This window comes from Peromyscus eremicus, chromosome 2 (assembly GCF_949786415.1).
Source record: "Peromyscus eremicus chromosome 2, PerEre_H2_v1, whole genome shotgun sequence".
Taxonomy (NCBI): Eukaryota; Metazoa; Chordata; class Mammalia; order Rodentia; family Cricetidae; genus Peromyscus; species Peromyscus eremicus.
This window is the reverse complement of record NC_081417.1, coordinates 122,413,056-122,433,918: the sequence shown is the minus strand read 5'-3', so window position 1 is coordinate 122,433,918 and position 20,863 is coordinate 122,413,056. Positions and strand designations below refer to the sequence as shown.

Genomic DNA, 20,863 nt, shown 5'->3' with positions numbered 1-20,863 from the left:
CTGTGGGCCTTGTGTGTGCAGCTACAGAGCCAGAAGGGGCCCTGGAAAGAGACCCACCAGCTCAAGGTCACAGTGGCTTCTGGTGGCAGGAAAGGAGGTAAGACCTCAGGGATCGAAGGTGGTGGTTGGGCACCCGAGAAGCATGTCACCTTCCCTGCAACCCCCCAGTTCCACAAAGATGTGCTGCCACCGGTACCCAACCACACAGCTTTGCAGAGGCTCAAAGCAGAAGGATTGATTTCACTGTTTGAGAAACCACCAAAAGCAGATCAAGGCCGGAACATTTGACTCTGACACATGTGTGGGACCCAGAGCCTGGCAGCCTGAAGCAGGGAGGGCGAGTGGGAGGGCGGGGCTCCCTGCACATCAGCTGCTCTTCCCTCCCTGTGGAAAAGCTGTTTTGAATCACAGGGTCTGAGAAATGATGGATCACAGGCGCACAATCCTAGAAATAACAGCTCTTAGAAGGAGACCTCTCAAAATTCCTCTGTCCTTGGCCTCCAGTACACCTGCTTCTCCTCCTGCCCTGCCCCTGCTGGCCCTAGGCAGCCCACCGAGTCCTCTGGGAACAGGCTTTTCCCGAATAGCAGAGGCTGCTCCGGAGACTTAGACCCCAGCGGCTGTGTCGGCAAGACAACCTTGTATGTGAAGTACCGAGCTACATGCTTCTCTAGGCTCCTGGACAGGCCTGTGAAGACCCACCACTGCCAGGGGTGGGCCGGTGACAGGAAGAAATAAAGAAATCTGAGGGTGTGATAGTGTCAGGTAGTGAGAGGGGCCGGGCAGAAAAAAAACTCAGCCAGGCGAAGATGAAAGAACAACACAGCAGGAAGTTGGCCCAGAGCAGAGACCTCAGCAAAGTGAAGAATGGAGGCATGCTCACTCACCAGGAAAGGCAGCCGCAGAGAGGCAGGGACAGCATGGAGGCAGGAACACACAGGACGAGGCAAGAGTGCCTGAGGCTGGTGTGGCTGGAGTCAGGGGAAGAGTGGAGCTCAGAGGCCCTGAGTGAGGCAGTGGAGTGGGAAGGAGGCATTGTGACGGCTGAAAGCCACAGACACTGAGGAGACAGCTTGCAAGCCGTGGATACAGGAGGTGGCTTGTAGGCGAGCCATGGACACAGGAGGTGGCTTGTAGGTGAGCCATGGACACAGGAGATGGCTTGTAGGCGAGCCATGGACACAGGAGATGGCTTGTAGGCGAGCCATGGACACAGGAGATGGCTTGTAGGTGAGCCATGGACACAGGAGGTGGCTTGTAGGCGAGCCATGGACACAGGAGATGGCTTGTAGGCGAGCCATGGACACCGAGGGGGTGGCTTGTAGGACACCAAAGGGATGGCTTACTGAGCTGCTGTGCTGAAAACACATCAGATTGGAGCAGAGAGAAAGCAGGGGAGCCCACTGGACATTCAAACAGAAGGTGGCAGTGAGAACAGCAAGCGGCCTCGAAGGGCCATGGTCTGGTCTGGTTTTGAAGGGAGAGCTGACAGCATTCAGAGTGGATGCGGGGCCTGAGAGTGGGCAGCATGGAGGGAGGTGAGTGGGGCTGAGGCCTTTTGCTTGGACGTGTTAGCTCGGAGATGTTACAGTCAAGCGTGTGCTAGAGCCAAGAGTTCACACTAGAGGTTGACAGGTTGAACCAAAGCTCGAGCTCACTGCTGTCTTGGGACATTCAAAGCCATGGTGTGGGATGTCATGTCACCTGGCTTACAGAAGCCTCGTGCTTCAGTTCCATCCCTTCAACCTTCATGGTAAGAAAGTGCCCAGGCCAGCTTCTTCCCACAATGAGGGACGTTGCCATTCTGAGAAAACAGGACTGGCCTCGAAGCACAGAGACCATGAGCAGCCTGCAGAACTGTCTCAGCCAAGCCACCCCAGGCCCCTGTCACCCAGACCTTCCACCTCCTGCAGACCCTGAGTGGGCTCAGTCGGAATCTGCAGACCCTTCCGGCTGACTGCAAACCCCGGTTTGATATTTCAGGCCCATCAGTTCGGGGTGGGTTGTTACACAGCAGCAGCTCACTGATAGATACACAGGATAGACACTCCCATGGAGAGGGAGAGATGCTGAGTGTGGCCATCAGTTCCCATGAGGGCAGGAAGAATGTTCCTTTCTAACTCCGGGACCCTGGCTGTGTCTCCCAGGATTTGAGGAATGTAGAGGCTTGTTCCTGACTCATATCCAAAGACCCTGGGAAAGGCTTGCACGTCTAGCAAAGATAAACATACTTTCCATGGGCCAGCTCTTACAGAATGGACCCTAACCAAGAGGGCAGCCCAGAGGTAACCCAGGCTTAGGGGTTGACCAGAGATGTTGCCCGAAGGGAGCATTCTATATGCCCAGATGGAACAGGGATTATTTTAGCAGGAGAGCCCAATGTGAGGAGGGCTAGAACCTGTGGAAACACTGGAAGAAAAACAACCAGGGAATGCCTAAAGCAGTGCACACATGCCCAGGAGAGGAGCTTCCTGTGTACCCTCCTATCAGAGTGTAGTAGGTGGGGCAAACAAGCAAGAAACTTCCCACTGCATTTTCCCAAACCAGAATCAGATCCACAAGGAAAGGGCAGGATTTGTGTTGAATTGATACATCTGGGGCTTTGGTATCAGATTGGCCTGAACTTACATCTTAAACTGATTGGAAGGTGAGGGGGGCCTGGGAGGAATCCATAGAGCAAGTCAGCCAGTTGAGCCCACCAGGATGTGGTGGTTTGAATGAAAATGGCCCCCCTAGGCTCATAGGAGGTGGCATTATTTGAAAGGATTAGGATGTGTGGCCTTGTTGGAATAGGTGTGGCCCAGTTGGAGGAAGTATGTCACTGGGGGTTGAGCTCTGAGGTTTCAGAAGCTGAAGCCAGGTCCAGTATCACTCTCTCTTCCCGCTGCCTGTCCATCCAGATATAAACTCTCAGCTACCTCTCCAGCACCACGTCTGCCTGCATGCCACCATGCTTCCCACCATGACCACAATGGACTAAACCTCTGAACTGCAAGCCAGCCCCAGTTAACTGTTTTCCTTTATAAGAGTTGCCATGGTTATGGTGTCTTTTCACAGCAATAAAATCCTAAGACACAGGCCATTTCCAGTGTGATTGTGTGCAGGGGCTGTCCAGTCCTGACACACTCATATGTCCTGGGCAAAGCCCTCCATCTTCAGAGCCACATGCCTTACCTTAATTTCAAAATCTCCATCTTCAGCTTGGATCCACCCAAGAAATTCAAATTCTCCTGTGGCAAATTTGTGCCTTCTGCAGACCTTCCTCTGGCTTGGACACCACATGTTATCCACTCAGATGCTTGGGCCACAGCCAGCAGCACCCACCCCGCCCACCCTTAATCTCGTGCTCCTGACTCCTGATGGTGTTCCTGCTAATCATGCCAGTCTTCCCAGTCCCATCCCGTGGCCACCACCCTGTGCCAATTCCAATTCTACCTTCCTCTCCTGCCCTGCTTGACTCTGGTCCATAGCCTCTCTGGTGGCTAGAGGGAGCCTTCTACATTGAACCATGCTGCTCCTGTATTTGAAAGTCATGGCTGGGGCTGTGCCCAATGGCAGAGCATTTGCCCAGCGTGCAGAAGACCCTAGGCTGGATTATCACCACTGCAGAAAAAAAAAAAATCAAACCTGCTTCCTGTGGCTTTTAGAAGCGGGTCAGCATGCCATGGTCTTTCTCTCCTAGAGCAGGGGCAGGGTGGAGGCTGAGCCTCCTGATCCAGGCCTGGGCCCAGAGCTGGCACTTGTGAGGGCCAGGAGGGTAATTGACAGGCAGGGAGCAGGCTCAGGTCCATGGCACTGTGGCTAAGGTAGTGGTTCCACAAAGGCACTGTCCTGGCTGCCAGGCAGCCTGGATGGAGTCCTGGTGCCTCACCTCGCTGCTAGATAAACTGGGAAAGCATCTGCTTCTTTGAGTCTTGTTTTCTCATTTAGGGCAAAGGGACCAATGGAGAAAAGGAGGGACCCGTAACTCCTGGCGTCCTGCCTTGCAGGCTGGGTGGCCACAGCAGCTGTGGGATCAATCAGTCAGCTCATAGCCCTTCTCGGCCCGGTCTTCCCTCACCTGTCCCCAACCATGGAGATGGCAGAGCAGAACCAACAGGCAGCCCAGGGGCTGGGGACAGAGACGTGTTCACCACTGATGTCAGTGTACTAGAGGGTCACAGGGTTCATCCTGCCCCATGTGGCCACATACAATCTAGAGCTGACCTGAGTCCCACGTTCTGTGTACCCTCTGGAGGCCACACAGGGGACCTGTGCCAGGCCTGGAGATTCCAAGAGCATATGGACAGAAAGTTACCGGACAAGGTCCAGCAGGGCATCAGCTGAGCTCATGACTGGCTTCCCACTCTGTTCGGTCGTCTCCTTCTGCGCTGCACCACCAGGGTGGATGATGGAGACCATGATGATGCCCACAACGACGGCCAGGAAGGTAGTCCACAGGTAGTATGCCACAGTGAGGATGCCCAAGCGGCTGGAGGTCTTGGCGTCCAGGGAGGCAAGGCCGGACATCAAGCTAGAAGGTAAGGTGGGTCAGGTTTGTGAGAGGCACAAGACCTTGGCCATAAACTCCAGTATGCTCACTGTGCCTCCCTTGCCACTAAGCCCTGTATCCTCATGTGCTTCAGGAAGTCTCCCTCTGGGTTACCCAGTCCTGAGGCTCCTAACCTCCCTTGCTCTGCTCTCTCTCTGTCTCTCTCTCTCTGGAACCCAGATCTCCAGTCCAGTACATCACACCTCTGCATCCTTACCTATGCTGTTCCCTCTGCATGGTCCCTCTCAGAAGCCCCTATACTTGCCCAACTCCTCACGAGACAGGGCCGGGCCATGTCTCTTCCTCAGTGAAGTCCTTTCACACTGCCAATGGTAGGAGTCTGTCCTGGGTCTCCCCCAGCCTCTTCTCTCGTGACCCTGGTTGTCATGGTGTGTTTACCTGCCTAATGCGATCACAAGGTTGACTGCACATGAAAGGGACATGGCTGACTTTTTTGTGGGTCTCCAATGCCCACAAAAAAGCTGACTGGCCACTACAGGCTTACTGAAGGAACTAATGAGTGAGGGAGACAGTGACCTAGCCTGCCAGCTGGCCATGTGACCCTGACAAGCAAGACTTTCTTCCATCTAGGGGTCCAAGATCCCCCTCTCCACATGAGAACACAGAGGCGTATCTTCCAGAGTGTACCTCAGCCAGACCACCCCCTTGCCTGGCCAGTGTTGAAGGTGTCTCTGCTTTGGGGGAGGGAGTCGAGAGATTAATTAAGGAAATGCCTGCGCTTTGTTTCGATGCCAAAAGGATTTTCCTCCAAAGCCCTTTCATTCTTTCAGATAAAGGAAGTATTTGTCTGGTTTTAATCATGTAAACAAGAGCAGATAATCCTCCCTGTTCCTCATGTTCTCAATGTCAGTCCTATACCCAGCGGCAGCCAGTGCCCACCCCGTAGGACAGGCCTTATCCCTGAGACCTGGGCAGCTCTGCTTGGCCCTGGGTGTGGACTGGTCCTCTCGTTAGTCCCAGGGCAAAGGTCCCTTCTCTTGGAGGCCTCTCATGGTGTCTAACCTCCCCTCCTGGTCCCTGCGCTTTCTCCTGTCCCCACCCCATTTCTTTGAGTTGTTATAAGGTGTCCCTGACAGGGTAGGCTGGGGTCTGAACCAGGTGCATGAGCCAGCCCAGGGCAGACCCAGAGCATGGCTCCATGGTGTCAGGCAGAAAGGAAGAGAAGGGAGGGAGAGAGGGAAGGAGGGAGGCAGGGAGGGAGGGAGGGAAGACAGAAGGAATGAGGGGTGCACAATCTCTTTTCTCCTCCTCTGCCAGGATGCCATATGCTAGTGATGAGCTTAGGGTTGGTCTCAGACATAAATCGCAAAGGCCAGTAATGGGATTGCCAGCCAGAGGAAACGAGGCTGCCGTGACCATTATCCAAGGAAGACTACCTCTTCCCTCCCTCAGCAGACCTGTGGTGAAGTCCGCCTGCTGCAGGCCCAAGGGGAGCCGGTTCCTGAGAGCGGATAGGCCCTAATTCACCTACATTCGTGTCCTGCTGGGTCAGAACTCAGGCCAGCTCTAGGCTTGTCTGATTTAGTGTCTGGATCCTGTCCCTGACCTCAGGAAGTAGTTACTCTGGCAGGAAGTAGGGAAGCTGGACAAATCTGTACTGAAGGGAAGGTGACAGTGAAGGACAATTTCTATTAGGGGAGCGAGGAACGCTCGCTGAGATAGTAGGGAAGGCTTCCTGGAGGTGGCGGCATTGGAGTTAGTTCCTCCAAGATGGGGAGGATTTGGAGATGGGGCCAACGGGAGCGGGTGGCAGAGGGCACTGGAGACTTTCAAGTGTGGGGACCATGCTGCTCAGCGAGGTCAGGGTCTGTGTGAGGTATGACAGGACAGAGAAAACAGATTGTAGGTGGCCTTGAGTGAGTCAGGGGAGGGGGACTGGGAGGCACCAAGGGGTGCTGAGGAGAGGGAGTGGCCATTGCTTCCCAGGTACTGTGTCTAAAAGCATCTGCCTGGGGTGAAAGGGGATAGAACAAAAGATTCCCAGGATAGGGGGTTCCCCTGGAGCCACTAAAATGGGCAGAAGCAAAATTTCAGACTTCAGACAAAAAGATGTCTATGCACCGCTGTGCTGGGCAGCCACCATAGGGACAGACCTGTGCCTGGAAAGACTCTCCTAATGAAATATAAAGTGGAGACGAGATTTAGCTTCAGGGAGCCCCAGAGCATCCTGGGAAACAGATCCCTCTCTGACTTGCAGTCCAGGCTTACAGCTTGAAGGATTGTGGACAGGGGCACGATGAGAATGAGATTTCCCGAGGACAAAGGTTCCTGAGGAAGGGGCCCAGTGAGGTGTTACCAACTGGGATATCTAGATGGGGGATGCAGGGAGGAGACACAAATGCAGTCCCGACTTGAGGGCACTGTGGCCCAACCCCAGAGAGCACCATTGTCTGCAAAGATGTGAGGAGAGTTCCACACAGGGCCATGCAGCCCTGCTCAGAATTTACCCACCCCACCTCACCCACCATCCAGCCAATGGGACCGGTGACATGAAGTGAGGCAGGTGACAGCAGCTGTTGACAAGAGCCAAGGGAGCAGGCAGCTCCCCAGGCTGGCGCTGGCAGTGCCCAAGGCGACTGCAGGCCATGGCAGTGGCCAACAGGACGGAGGAAAGTGCCAGGAGAACAGAGCCTGGGTGAGAGCAGCGCCACTCCTCAAACTGGTGGGCACAGGGACTGGAGTGTAAGTTTCTACCATTGGGTATTTGGGGGTTCCTCCTGCTGATGTGTTCTTTGAGAGCTGAGACTCCAGCCCAGTGGTTCTCAACCTTCCTAACGCTGTGACCCTTTCGTACAGTTCCTCATGTGTGGTGACCCCCAACCACAAAATTCTTCTCTTTCTTTTTTATTTTATTCTAAATTTATTTATTTTTATTTTATGTGCATTGCTGTTTTGCCTGTATGTATAATTGTGTGAGGGTGTCGGATCCCCTGGAACTGGAGCCACAGACAGTTGTGAGCTCCCATATGGGTGCTGGGAATTAAACCCAGGTCCTTTGGAAGGACAGCCAGTGCTCTTAACCACTGAGTCATCTCTCCAGCCCCCATAAAATAATTTTCATTGCTACTTCATAACTGTAATTTTGCTCCTGTTACGAATCACAACGTAACTATCTCATATGAAGGACATCTGTAATTTTGCTCCTGTTACGAATCACAATGTAACTATCTCATATGAAGGACATCTGATATACGACCCCTGTGAAAAGATTGTTTGACCCAAAGGGGTTGTGACCCACAGGTTGAGAACTTCTGCATTAGAGCCACACTGCTGAAATGGTTTTCTTCTGAGAACTGACAAGCTAGGCCATATTGGTACTTGGAAGCGTGTTAAGCCTTGTGGACGCGAGTGCATACATGTGGCTGAAGAGCGAGGGCAGTCTGTGGAGGGAGAAGGGCCATTGGTATTTTGCTTTTCCTATTTCTCCATGTCCTTTCTTACGTCCAGAACAAGCATGTCTTGTGTGGTAGAAGACACGGCCCCAGGCTTTCTGCCTGGCTGCCAGAGAAGCTGCAGTTTGCCAGGAGCTTCCCCAAAGACTTGAGTATCTGCCTAATTCCACCATTCAACAGCCTTGTAAGTCAGTGTCACCCAAGGAATCCCGATGTCAGACCCATCTGTCATTTAGATTTGCTAATGGTTATCTTTATTTTTTATTTTGAGAGGTTGGCCTTAAACTCTGCAGTCTCCTTCCTCAATCTCCCAAGTGCTAGAATTATAGGCCTGTGCCCCTTAGCCCTTGATTAATTTTAAAAAGTTCAAAAAGGCCAAGCCAGCCTGGACCACAAAGTGAGGCCCTGTCTCAATGAAAAAAAAAAGGAAAAGGAAATATGTAATCTATTTAATAATATATTAACCTAGATATCCAACTTATTGCCATGAATAATCAACATGAAATTTTTTATGCTACTCAGGTTTTAAATTTTAATTAAAATTAATTGACTAGCTGCATTTCAAGGGCTTGATAGGCTAGTGGCTATCCTACTGGGCAGTCTGGGTCTGAGCTGCACATAAAGACAACGGAGCTCAGGCTGAAGAGATGCCTGGCCAGGCTTCTCAGGAAGTAAGTTCTAGAATCAAGACTGGAATAGGGGTTCCTGACCCCTCTCTCCAGTGTTTCTTGGCGGTAGGGAAGGTACTGGTCTAAGGCTGAGTTTGGGATGATAATGACAGTCAGGTGATCCAGCCCACATAATCCCTTCTTGGCTCAGCTCTCAGAGTTCTGACTTGTCCATAGCTGAATCCTGTAGATTTGTGGTGGTGAGCCTGCCAACTGAGGAAGTAATCAAATAGAGCTTAGATGACCAGCTCTTGGGATGCTAGACCAAGGCTTACGGAAGGAATAGTGGGTCCCATAGAGACGACCTCAGCTATTCCTCATGTCTTTAGGGTAGGGACAATGACTGTGTTATCTGTCCCACTCCAGGCTTAGCTGAATGCTCTCAGGAGTGCCTAGGGTCAGTAAAAGGCCCCAGGGAGGATGGGAGTCCAGAGGCCCACATCTCCCTCCCAAGCCATCTGGTTCACTACTGCGTGCCCAGGGATTGGGGATCAAGAGATTGAGGTGATTACAGACATTAGCTTATAGAGATGGTAGGGAGCTGGGCTGGCACTCAGCCTGTTTCAATCTGTAGGGGTGGGGGAAGGGAGACCCTGACTGCCAGGCTCCTGATGAAGGGGAAGGCTGCCTAAGCACCTCATCTGCTTTCCACATCGACTTCCAGGTTGGCACTGTGATCCCCATTGTGGACCAGATAACTCTGAGCAAGTGGCACTATGGTGGGCCGGACTGGAGGAGATTCCCGAGGCCCTGCTCACACACTTCACCCACGAACCCTGCTGAAGAGTACCTGACCTTAGGCTCTGAGTGCCCTGCCTCAGCCTCCCTTCTCGGGTGACCCCAGAACAGTGTAAAACCACTTTGGGCGGGCCTTCCCCACTCTCCTCCTTCTCCCCATCCACTCCCCGCCTCATCTCCACTGTACCAAGGTCATCTCAGAAATCATGTCTTCTGGAGGCCTTCCCCGACAGTGGCCACCTCAGCCATCTTCCCTAGGAAGTACCCTGTGCTTCTCAGTCTGTTGAAGGACACCGTGACAGTATGCTCATCCCAGTTCCCCAAGACCAGGCCCTGAGTCTAGTACAGGGTGGCAGTAGAGGAGTACGAAATGGTGGGAATGGACTAGGTCTATAATCTTTGCACTTGGGGCCAAGGCAGGAGGACAAAGAGTCTGGTGCCAGTCCAAGCTATTCAGCAAGCACCAGGCGTTCTGGATCTCTCTCAGGGTAGGCCTTAGTCTGGCTTACTTCTAGGTCCGCAGAGCCCAGGGCCTGGCTAGACCTGAGAGTCGGTTGATGTGAGATGTTAAACCTGGTGGTACTCTGGACCAGAGTGTAAGGATGGCTTGGGATTCTGGTGACTTTGGGTATCCAGTGTAGGTTCCCTGAGAACTGGTCACCTGAGCTAACTTTGGTCCCCTGGCCAGGCTGAGGCCAGTTCCCTGGTACTGTGTGTCTTAGACATTGAGGGACTTGGCACTAGAACTTCAGGGACGAGATGGGATGTCAGCAACCATATGGAGTTGAACAACAGTTGCAGACAGTAGACAGGGTCTTCAGGGTTGTGCTTTCAGCCCTTCCCTTTCTAGTTCTTTTTATCAATGGCTTGGCCAAGGCCACCGACAGCATGTGGATCAGATTTGTAGAGGACCGCAAGCTGGAGGGAACAGCTGACGTGTTGGATGAAGGACCCCAGCGAGCTAGAATCGCTGGCCAAATCTGACACCATGAAACTGAACACAGACAAGTACTGGGCTGCACTTGGCTTTGAGCACCAGACAGTGGGAACACTGAGATGGGTAGGAGGAAGGCTGAGCTGCTGCGGTGGCACGCGGGAAGGGGACATTGGCAGTTGGTTTGCTGGTAATCTGATGAGTCACCTGGGACCTGGGGCCATTAGCCTGAGGGCCTAAGGCTGCCACAGACCTGCCCTGAGGTTGAGTCCCCCTGGGAAAGGGCCAGGGAGGGTACTGTGTCCCTCAGACAGCACCTAGGGTTGACAGGCAGTAAAAGAGACAAAAGCTTTAGGGGAAGCGACTGAGTTTCTGGGACAGGAACCCCGGAGTCTGAAGGACAGCAGACTGGGATACTGGAGCTGATAGGGAGCTATGGGTCCTTCACTCAAAGCTTTGGTAACTTCCATCAGAGCCATCCCGCCTTGCAATGAACCTCTCTGAGACACTGCAAGCAACTCACTGAAGTCACAGAGTCGGCACTCAGGTGTCCAGCACAGCATTCAGGCACAACTCCTGCTACCAGCAAACCTGAGGAGCAGGAATGAACCTGAGTCCCTGGGCTGAGTCCTTGGCTCTGATCTTAGCTGACTCCTCAGGCTATGGACAGTCCACCTTGCAGGAGAGGAGGTGTGTGTGTGGAGAGGTGTGGGTCATGAGTCAGCCTTTCTAACCCACCCCAGCAGATGACAGCCATAGCCTCTGACAGCAAGTGCCACGTTAGCGCCTGGTTCCCCTTCCCAGATGGCTCTGCCACACCCCTTCTCCCCCAAGCAATCCTGTCTAGGACTTGAGGCAGGATGTCTTGATGCCAGCTCACTAAAATATGGGCCATCTGGTCCCAGCACTCCTTCCAAAGTGCAGAAACTCCCCAAGAGCCTCTGCTTACACACTCTGGGGCAGCAGTCACAGGGGCCGGTTTGTCCTCCAGGAAGTACTTTTCCCGGAGCCAGGATGAAATCTACCTCCAGGGGAGAGGATTGCCTACGGACACAGCTGCCCTTTGCAGACACACAGACCAGTCCTCTCTGTTTGCCAGGTGGCCTCCTGTGGAGTTGTCTCTCTCATGCGGTACAGAAGGCCTGGCATTGGAGGGCACAGTCTCCATCATGAGTAGGGACTTCCTAGACACACCTGTCAGGCTGTCCAGAACCAGGCTGGTGTGACCTAGAAAGGCCTAGAAAGACCACACCCGAGGGAAGGGAAGGCCCTGTGCATTCGGGAGCCTATCTCCTACCTCTCCTCCAGTAGGACTGAGGGTGTCTGTCCCCAAGCTCAGGCTGGGCTATCTGAATGAGGCTCTACTGGGCACAGTGAGCCTCTACACGAGGACGACAGGAACTCTTACAAAAACACCTACCTCCCTAGCCCTGTATATGTGCTACCAACCACACCAACCATTTTGGGGTACTTGCTCTGAGTACCTGGGGCCCTCAGGGACCTTGTTTAGTAGGTAGAAAGACCTGCAGTGCAACAACACAGATCTCTGGGTCACCGCTGTGATTGAGAGAGATCAAAAGCAGTTGGTAGCCCACGAGGGAGCTGGACCCACCCTCCCAGAGGTGGTTGCCCAGTAGATCCTGGGAAGGTGAGCAGCAAGTAGACCAGATGTGTCTGAGATGGACAGAGACTTCCCGAGAATCTCTAGGCGGAAGGTCTGCCCTACCACAGACCTAGCTGGGCTGGCTTTTCTCTTGATCAGCAAGGGTCTCAGCTGACAAGGCAAGGACCACGAAAGGCCCCCAGCTTCCACTGAAGGAATGGCGGGGCTGTGCACAGGAAGGCTACCCTCACTTCAGGGCCGAGTCCAAAAGATCAGGCCATACCAGGTTTGACACTTAGATTGTGGTCACCTCCAGCCTGCAGCCTGTCAGAGAGCCCAGAGAAACTGCTCTGCATACTGGCTCCCAAACCAGACTTTAAGACAGCTTGGCCCAGGCCCATCTCCAAGGAGTCAGAACGTGGGTGTGTGGTGGAGTGCCAAACTCGAGTGCCTCAGCAAGGGGGAGAACGGGCGGGGAGGCTTTTCTGACCAAACACGATTTCCTGATTCTAAGAAATATCTGTTGAAAATCTGTCGAGAAACAGGAAGAAGAACGATCTGCATGTGGGCATACGAATGTACCCACACTCACTACAGACCCACACGAGGCTCCCACGCAAACACACACACATGACTTCTCTCCGAGGCAGAGCTGACAAACCACTCTGCCATGCTCAGCCTCGGTGAATCACAAACACATGGCTTCGGTTTCCTTGAATGATGCCTGGTTTGAGAAGCTGGAGGAGGGGAGAGGAGGATTTTGGGGAAAAAAAAAAAACCACCAAGGGAAGAATTGGAGGCTCCGGCTGGATCCAGATGTTGGGCTAACCACATCCCCGGTTTTTGTGTTGCTCTTGTCTGTGGATGTGTGAAAGCAAGTCATAATTAACATCCCAAGGTTAGCTCTCGTGAAGCCAGCGTGGGCCACATACACACCCCCCATCTGCTAGACCCTGCCTTGTAAGTTGGCACATACGCTGTGTCTGCTTCGCGGCAGAGGCTAAGAATGTTGTAACATAACTGGAGGTACTCTAGAGCGCCAGGTGCAGAAATGCCCAGTGGTGTGTCTGGGAGCATCACAGGAACTGGTGATGGGGAGGTTCCACGGCAGCCCCCAGGGCAAGAGTCTAACAAGAGCCCCAAAGGCACCGGTGCAGGCTGGAAACTCTTAGACATTTTGTTGAATGAAAACCAAAACAAGCAGGAGGCAGATTTGTTTTCGTGGAAGAGCAGGAAGGTATCCTCCAAGAACTTAAAGGAACAGAAAGCTGGGGGTGTTTTTGTTTTTGTTTCTTTCTTCCTTTTTCTGTTGGTCTATGAATTCAAAAGGAAAGCGGTATGTGCAGCAACAGGCATCCTTATTGGGAGAAAGTGGGAAAAGATGGCTTCTAGGTCCCGGGGGGCTATGTGAAAGGAATCAGGAGTGGATAACACTGCAGAGGAGAGCTGAGAAGGGCAAAGTACTTGGCCTCCACCTAAGCCCCACCCCTCCCAGGGTGAGGGCCCCGACGTAAGTTAAGGATAATGCTGTAGCAGAAGCTGCCCACCAGACCATCGTTGTCATGTGACGCAGAAGTTTTCAATTTGGTATGAGGTGCCAACACTCGGGGATGGAGACAGAGGGGTCCCACTCTCACTTTGAGAAATATCTCCCCAGTGGCACCTGTGAGGCGAGAAGAGGCCCCCTGCCTGGGGGACGGGGGACCCTTTGTGGTTTGCTGGGAGATCTGTAGAGTTGTACAAAGCTGCACTGATTCGATTCGCAGCAGAGGCTCAAGGGACCTCTGCAAGAAAAGACTAATGATGGGGGAATGTCTTTCCGTACACTGCGGATATGTGTTTCTCTGATTGGTTGATAAATAAAGCCATTTGGCCTATGGCAAGACAGCTTAGAGGCAGGCGGGAAATTCAAAGAGAGACCCAGGAAGAAGGCGGGGACAGACGCCAGCCAGCTGCCCAAGGAGCAACACATAATGGGACGCAGGTAAAGCCATGGAACATGTGGCGGAACATAGATTATAGTTATGGGCTAATTTAAGATATAGAGCTAGCTAGCTAAAAGCTTGAGCCATGGCCATGCAGTTACAATTAATATAAGTCCCTGTGTGTTTACTTGGGGGGGGGGCACATGTGGGAGAGATTTGTCCCAACCACGGGACCCAGGAAATCTTCCAGTTACAGACTAAAGCTCCGAACCCTTTTCCTTGTCACTGAAGTTAGTGGCAGTGTACCCAGAGAGCCCACGAGGTCAGCTGGCAGGAAAGTCCCTCGAGGAAAACCTGGGAAGGAAGTGGGGACTAGGATGCTCATCTCGGGGCTCACTGAGGAGCCTGAGGAACAGTGAAGAATGAGTGCTTGGGAGGATTTATGGAAGAGGTGACAGTATCTCTGTGCCCGGAGCAGGGACGTATGTATGCCTTCTGTACTTCATGGGTCCTGCAATCCATGGAGACACTATGCAGAAAGACCCAGAGCCTCAGGGCTAATGGCTGGCCAGCCATACAACCCCTCTGAGCTACCAGGAAGTTTCTACGGAGTGAAATAAACTGACCTTGGAGGACTCTGGTGTGGAGGTCTCAAGAAAATGACACTGGGCTTCAGCTTGAACTGAGTCAGAAGAATCAAAAGTTTAATGCTAGCCTGGGATTCATGCCTCCAAAATAATCATTAATAACAATATAAATAAAAGACAACTCCTAACCTCCCTCAGGACTCAGTTCTAGTGTTGGTCATGAAACTTGTCCTGAACTCTACCCCATCGCTTTCCCGTGACTCTTTACTCATTTAGTGGGCATTACCAGGCACCTACTACGTCCTAGAGCCTGCCTGGGCAATGAGAGTCACCTGTTGCTCCGTGTGTCCTGTCCCTATGGTAACGCTGCTGCACTACCGCAGAAGAAATTTCTGGAAGAGCAGCGTCTGAGAAGCCCCACCCAATCCAACCTCACTGCAGGGACAGCCTGAGTGGAGGGGACTTGGAAACACAAAGGCCAGGACTCTGTTCTGGAAGATAAAGAGGGAAACGGGAGGAGAGGGAGGAAAGGAAGAGGCTCCCGAAGGTGACCTCCCTGGCCCCTTCCCTGTGCAGTCCTCTTGTCTGAGTGTGACCTGCTTCTAACATGCATGACAAAGGGGCTGGGATGTAACACTCATGACCACGTAACATGTGACATGCATGAGCATATCACATGTGACTCTGCCTTAGAAGATGAGAGGGAGGCCTCCTGGTCAGCCTTGAGAAAGCCGAAGCCATGTAATGAACCAGTTGTGAAGGGGGCAGGACGCAGGGAGCTGCAGATGGCTGAGGACAGAGGGTAGCCATCCAGAAGCTGGCCCTTGGGGCTGGGTTTGTACCTCAGTTGGAGAGTGCTTACCTAGCATGTCCAAAGCCCTGGGTTTAATCCCCAGCACTTGGTGTGGCGGTGAAGGCTTATAATCTCAGTGCACAGGAGGTGAGGGCAAAAAGGTCAGAAGTTCAAAGTCAACCTTGGTTACATATTAAATTTAAGGTCAGCCTGAACTACAGAAGACCATGTCTCAAAGCAATAACACATACATACACACACACACACATACACACACACACACATACACACACACACACACACACACACACACACACACACCACGCACACAAAAACAACAGAAGCTGGGCCTTCAGGCTAATAGCTGCATGGAACCAACTTCTACCCATGGCTTGAGGGAGCTTGGAAGCTGATTTTTCCACAGGGGAGCCCCCAGATGGGAAGAGGCCTGCACTGGGACCCTGTGAGACACGAGTTACGAAGATGAGAGACTTCGTCAGGCTTAGACTTTGGATATAACAGACAAAGGAGGCTGAAGACCCCAACATGCTCTCCCAGCTGCCAGAGAAGTTGCTTGATTTGCGACCCATCAACTTAGATAGGACAAGGGGTGTCCCCAGGAGTGGGGAACTGAGAAGGTGGCTGGACTATGGGATTGCGAGAGCACAGGGAAACAAGAAGCAGTGGTTCCGAGAATTCATGAAACGTGAAGAGGAGTGGCACCTCAGGGTGCCAGGACTGAGTCATGGTGAGACCGGAGAGACTCGGGGGTGCCATTTGGGAGGTTCAGAGCTGTATGAACGGCTGTGTCAGTCACTCTGTCAAAGAGAACTTCCCAGGGGAGGTGACGTGTATGCTGTAGGTGCCACGACCCCTGACAGCAGGAACAGAGGAAGAGGCTTCATGAAATACCTGGGCCTCGGAGACGCTTTAAAAGTTAGAAACAGCCGGGTGGTGGTGGCGCACACCTTTAATCCCAGCACTCGGGAGGCAGAGCCAGGTGGATTTCTGTGAGTTCGAGGCCAGCCTGGGCTACCAAGTGAGTTCCAGGAGAGGAGCAAAGCTACACAGAGAAACCCTGTCTCGAAAAACCAAAAAAAAAAAAAAAAAAAAAGTTAGAAACAAGCATGCAATGCCCATCATGCACCGGACTGTGCCTGACCATATGCCATCCCACAGCAGCCCCGTGAGCAGGGTGATCTTCCCATCTTGAAGATGCTGCTCAGGCTCCCATGCCCATTCAGGGCCAGTGAGAGGGCAGAGACTGAAAGTGGTTGGCACCAAGACTGGCGACCTACGTTTTATCCCTGGAACCTACATGCTGGAAGGAGGGGACTCCTACAAGCTGTCCTCTGACCTCCACATATACTCACTGGCGTGTGCCTCCCCCCTCCCCCCAAATAAATAACTGTTGAGAGCACACACATCTAGGGAGGGATCCCAAAGGTCCTGCTTTTTCCTGGAACCCTGTGCAGGATCCCAGCTCCACCCACCCTCCCTCACTGTGATTCCCACAACCATAGACAGCTAAGGGTAGGCTGCATTCGCCTGGGCTAGGTTGGAGTAGATTCTGGACAAAGGAGGTCCAAGAGTCAAAAGATAGAGATTGTGGAAGAATGGCTGAGATGGATGCCAACCAAGCCCCACTGGCCTCGACTTACCCTCACTGGACCTCCCTGCTCTATCCCCTCCCTCTGCTGAGGCCCTCCAAGGCAGTCACCATCATGCCTCTCTCCAGTCTCATGTATCAACAAGAGTACCAGGTAGAAGTCAGTGTGAACCTGCATTCAACCCTGTTAATGGAAGAGGCTTCCCGTGAGTCACGACCGGTTGGGATAAGCGGCCACCCCAGGGAGGAGTGCTTGCTTGCATGTTATCATCATGGGGCTTTACAAAAGCACCCAGATCCCAGAATGAGCCATGCCAGATGTGACTAAAATTCATTTACCTGGTGGTTCTGACACATTCAGGGTTACAGATGTGACAAGAGGAAGACACAGGCTGTCACCCATAGCTACCAACAAATAAGGAGCCAGGAGGATTTCACAAACAGAGTGCGAGCGTGAATGCAGGTGAGACTTTAAAGAAGAGAGGGTCTGGGGCAGTGTAAGTGAAGGTGGGAAGTCACAATGACATGTGGCATGCTTAGCAATGGTTCCAGGGCCTGGTTTGGGACCAGTCGGCAGGTCATCCCGGAGATGAGGTGGGAGCCGACAGTAAGACTTGGCATCTCACTGGAGTTGGCTGTGTCCTCTGATTCCCTGAGGCAGATGCTACAGAAAGCCACCGGCTTCTCAGGCACAGCCAGGAGCCCCTGGAGTGGAGGCGCAACAGCCCTCCAGCCAGGCTCTTTAGCTACCCAGCTGGGAGGCTGAACCCCAACACAACCAGGTTTAAAAACAAAAACAAAAACAAAACAAAACAAAAACACCAGAACGCTTGTGAGGCTTCGAAAGCTCGCCCTGCCTTGAGTCCCTTAACAGTTCCGGTGCAGTTACGCCCAGGCTGAGGCCTGGCATCTCTCACTGTGCCTGGAACCACCCGAGTGGTGCCCATACCAGAGTGATGCTCCCCAGGGCAGGAAGGCCAGCCCAAGGCTGACGGACTGCTCAGGGGACAGTGGTGGATGGAGCATAGACTATAGTCTTGTTTAAGAATTAGAGAGGAAAGGCTCAGGAATGAGAGGAATGCATCATTCTGGGGTTTGGATATGGCTCGGTGGTAACAACTTGTTTAGCATTTGTGAGATCCTCCAGACCAGGAAAACAACAACAACAACAAAAATAATACATCATTTCCCCCACACGGGTTGAATTCTCTCTTGGTAGGAAATGTTAAGGCACAGCCATTTCTTGGTGGCATGGCTGCTCCATGCCGGCCTTCACTGTATAATAAACAACGGAAACACGAACACCCTGGCTTTTCTCAAGTTAAGACAGCATTCCCGTCCCAGCCAGGAGGAGTGTTCTGGTCTAGTGGAGGAAGGAAGGAGCTAGAGGACTGGACAGATAGATACCCGTCACCAGGAGCACAGGCTGGGGAAAGGTGTCTTACCCCAGGCCATAGGACAACAGGCAGCAAGACTAGGCGTAAGGCCACAGACTTCCAAACAGGATTTTTCTTGAGCTAAGTGACAAGGCCAGGGTGAGAAATCCAACCTGACTATAGGGTCTGCTGTGTGTGGTGTCTGTGTTCTGCCTATCTGCCCAGGCAGCCAGGACAGCGGAGGTACGGCAAAGGAGCAGAAATCCACCCAGGAGGAAGCCTCTCTCACTTCCTTAGATGCTGGGAAACTGTGTTTCCCTGGCCAGTCTTGCCTAGAGCCTGCAAGCAACTTGAGTTCAGAGACTAAGTTCTGGGTCTGCAGTACCCATCAGGACAGAGTACCTGGCAAGCATGCGCAGGAGTGTGGATATAGCTGCTGACTCATTAGACAAGTATTCTAAGATTGGGAAGATAGAGAGACAAAGCGACAGGTGAACACACACAGACTAACAGGGAACTGTAGGTGTCTGGAGGGAGGGCAGAGCAGAATGGATCTAGCAAGGACGGTGGGGAGGGCTCGGTGGAGGGGGCCTGTCTAAGGAGGCAAGTCTATGCTGTTGAGATACAAAGGAGAATTAGCAAAGGATAAAAGGACTCCGGACAGAAGGAACAGCATGTGTAGAGGCCCCAAGCCAGGGACCAGAGGCTCACAGGACTGGTAATGGTGGGACATGAGATGTTTCCTGAGACCGTTCTGGCCACTGGGTGGGAGAAGAGATGGCTATGGAACTGAGGTGTGGGGACCAGCAGGGTGCCTATGGGTCCGGATGAGGAAGGAGAGCTCTGTGCCTGTGTGGAGGGGTGTTTTATCTCAGAGATAGTCAGCTAAAGCTGTTGACAGTCTGGTGTTGGTTGAGGAAAGAACCATAGGGCTGGGGCCACCTACGGACAGCAGAAAGTCAGGGGACACTCAGTGCTGGGTAAACTCTCTAGTTGGTGACATTGAACTTCAATTCTGGGAACCATCCATGGCAGAGGCATCAAGTAGTTGGTTAATAGCCTGTGGGACTCATAGGAGAGATGGGGTGCTCTGCTCTTGGGGTTACTGAGATTATCAGTGGTGATAATTTTTGTTTGAAATGTCCCTCCAAGCTCATGTGTTGAAGGTTTGGTCCCAATGCAGCGGTGTTTAGAGGTGGGGTCTTTGGGAAGTATGGCATGGGGGCTCTGAGCTCATTCACTGACGGGTTCTTAACTTATTGGGGTGTCGGGACAACTAACTGGTGGTGTGCTCTTGAGGATCTATTGGGACAACAGCTCCTCCCTTCCTCTCCCTTTGCCGTTCAGGTGCCACAGACAGCCGCTCTGCTCCACACATGCTCTCCGCCATGATGCTTTGCTCACCCCGGGCCCAGCGACCGTGGACCCAAACCTCTGAAAAGATGAGGGAAAAACCCTTCCTTCCTCAAGTTGATTTTCTTGGGAGTTGTGTCACAGTGATGACCGAAAGCTTACATCAAAGGAGGCAATGACTGGTGTGGGTTGAGGGAAGGGAGGTGGCAGAAACAGCTGACTGATGTGCTGGCTGGAAGCATTGTCTTGATCTCACAAGAACGGGCCAGCTCTCCATAGCAGAGAGCCACGGACGTTGGCACGGGGGGGGGGGGGGGCAGAGCTCCATGTCCTCCCCCGCCCCTCCTCTCGCCTGGAGACCACCAGTCAGAGCCCTGTGCCCTCCCCCGCCCCCCAGGCAGAGCTCCATGCCCTCCCCCGCCCCCCAGGCAGAGCTCCATGCCCTCCCCCGTCCCCCAGGCAGAGCTCCATGCCCTCCCCCGCCCCCCAGGCAGAGCTCCATGCCCTCCCCCGTCCCCCAGGCAGAGCTCCATGCCCTCCCCCACTTCTCCTCTCACCTGGAGACCACCAGTGGTAGGATCAGCATCTTCAGCATCCTCATCAAGAGTTCACCAGGGAACTGGAAGTAACTAATCTCCTAGAAACACAGCAAGATCAGGGTCAGAGCAGGTGCTACAGACTCCAAAATCGTGTTTCCTTACCATCTTCAATGCACTGTCCGGTCTGCACGCTCCTGTCTGGCATCTGGACAGCAGGAGCCAGCAAGAAGAAACCGATTTGGAGCCAAACAACCTGGATCCTGGTGAGCCCCTCCTTCATAACCAGCCTGATGGCCTTAGCCCTCTGAGTCTCCTTATCTCCAACAGGAGGATGATAATTACTTCATCGAGTCACTGGGAGGCTCAATTGAGAGGCTGTGTGTGAGCACCTGGTGTGAGCACTCCAGCACCACACCTGGTGCATCTCTCTCCATTAGCGCCATTCCCCCCCCCCCCCCGTCCCTGGTGTACAGTCTGCTCCATCCCCCCCATCCCTGGTGTACAGTCTGCTTCATCCCCCCGCCTCTGTCCCTGGTGTACAGTCTGCTCCATCCCCCCCCCCCCGTCCCTGGTATACAGTCTGCTCCATCCCCCCCCCATCCCTGGTGTACAGTCTGCTCCATCCCCCCGCCCCCGTCCCTGGTATACAGTCTGCTGCATCCCCCCCATCCCTGGTGTACAGTCTGCTGCATCCCCCCCCCTGTCCCTGGTGTACAGTCTGCTCCATCCCCTCATCCCTGGTGTACAGTCTGCTCCATCCCCCCCCCATCCCTGGTGTACAGTCTGCTGCATCC

The 20,863-nt window shown here is 53.1% G+C and overlaps 1 protein-coding gene across 2 annotated transcripts in view; it reads right to left on the bottom strand.

Annotated features, from left to right (window-relative positions):
- Nucleotides 1-20,863, bottom strand: part of Slc1a7 (solute carrier family 1 member 7) — a 45,944-nt gene that overhangs the window by 15,908 nt on the left and 9,173 nt on the right. Inside the window, exons 2-3 of one of the 2 annotated variants that reach the window (XM_059256027.1) lie at nucleotides 20,088-20,167; nucleotides 4,298-4,513 (exon numbers count right to left, since the gene is read on the bottom strand). In XM_059256027.1, coding sequence (XP_059112010.1) covers nucleotides 4,298-4,513; nucleotides 20,088-20,167 — 296 coding nt within the window. The remainder of the gene's footprint in view (nucleotides 1-4,297; nucleotides 4,514-20,087; nucleotides 20,168-20,863) is intronic. The other variant, XM_059256028.1, reaches the window with a different exon arrangement.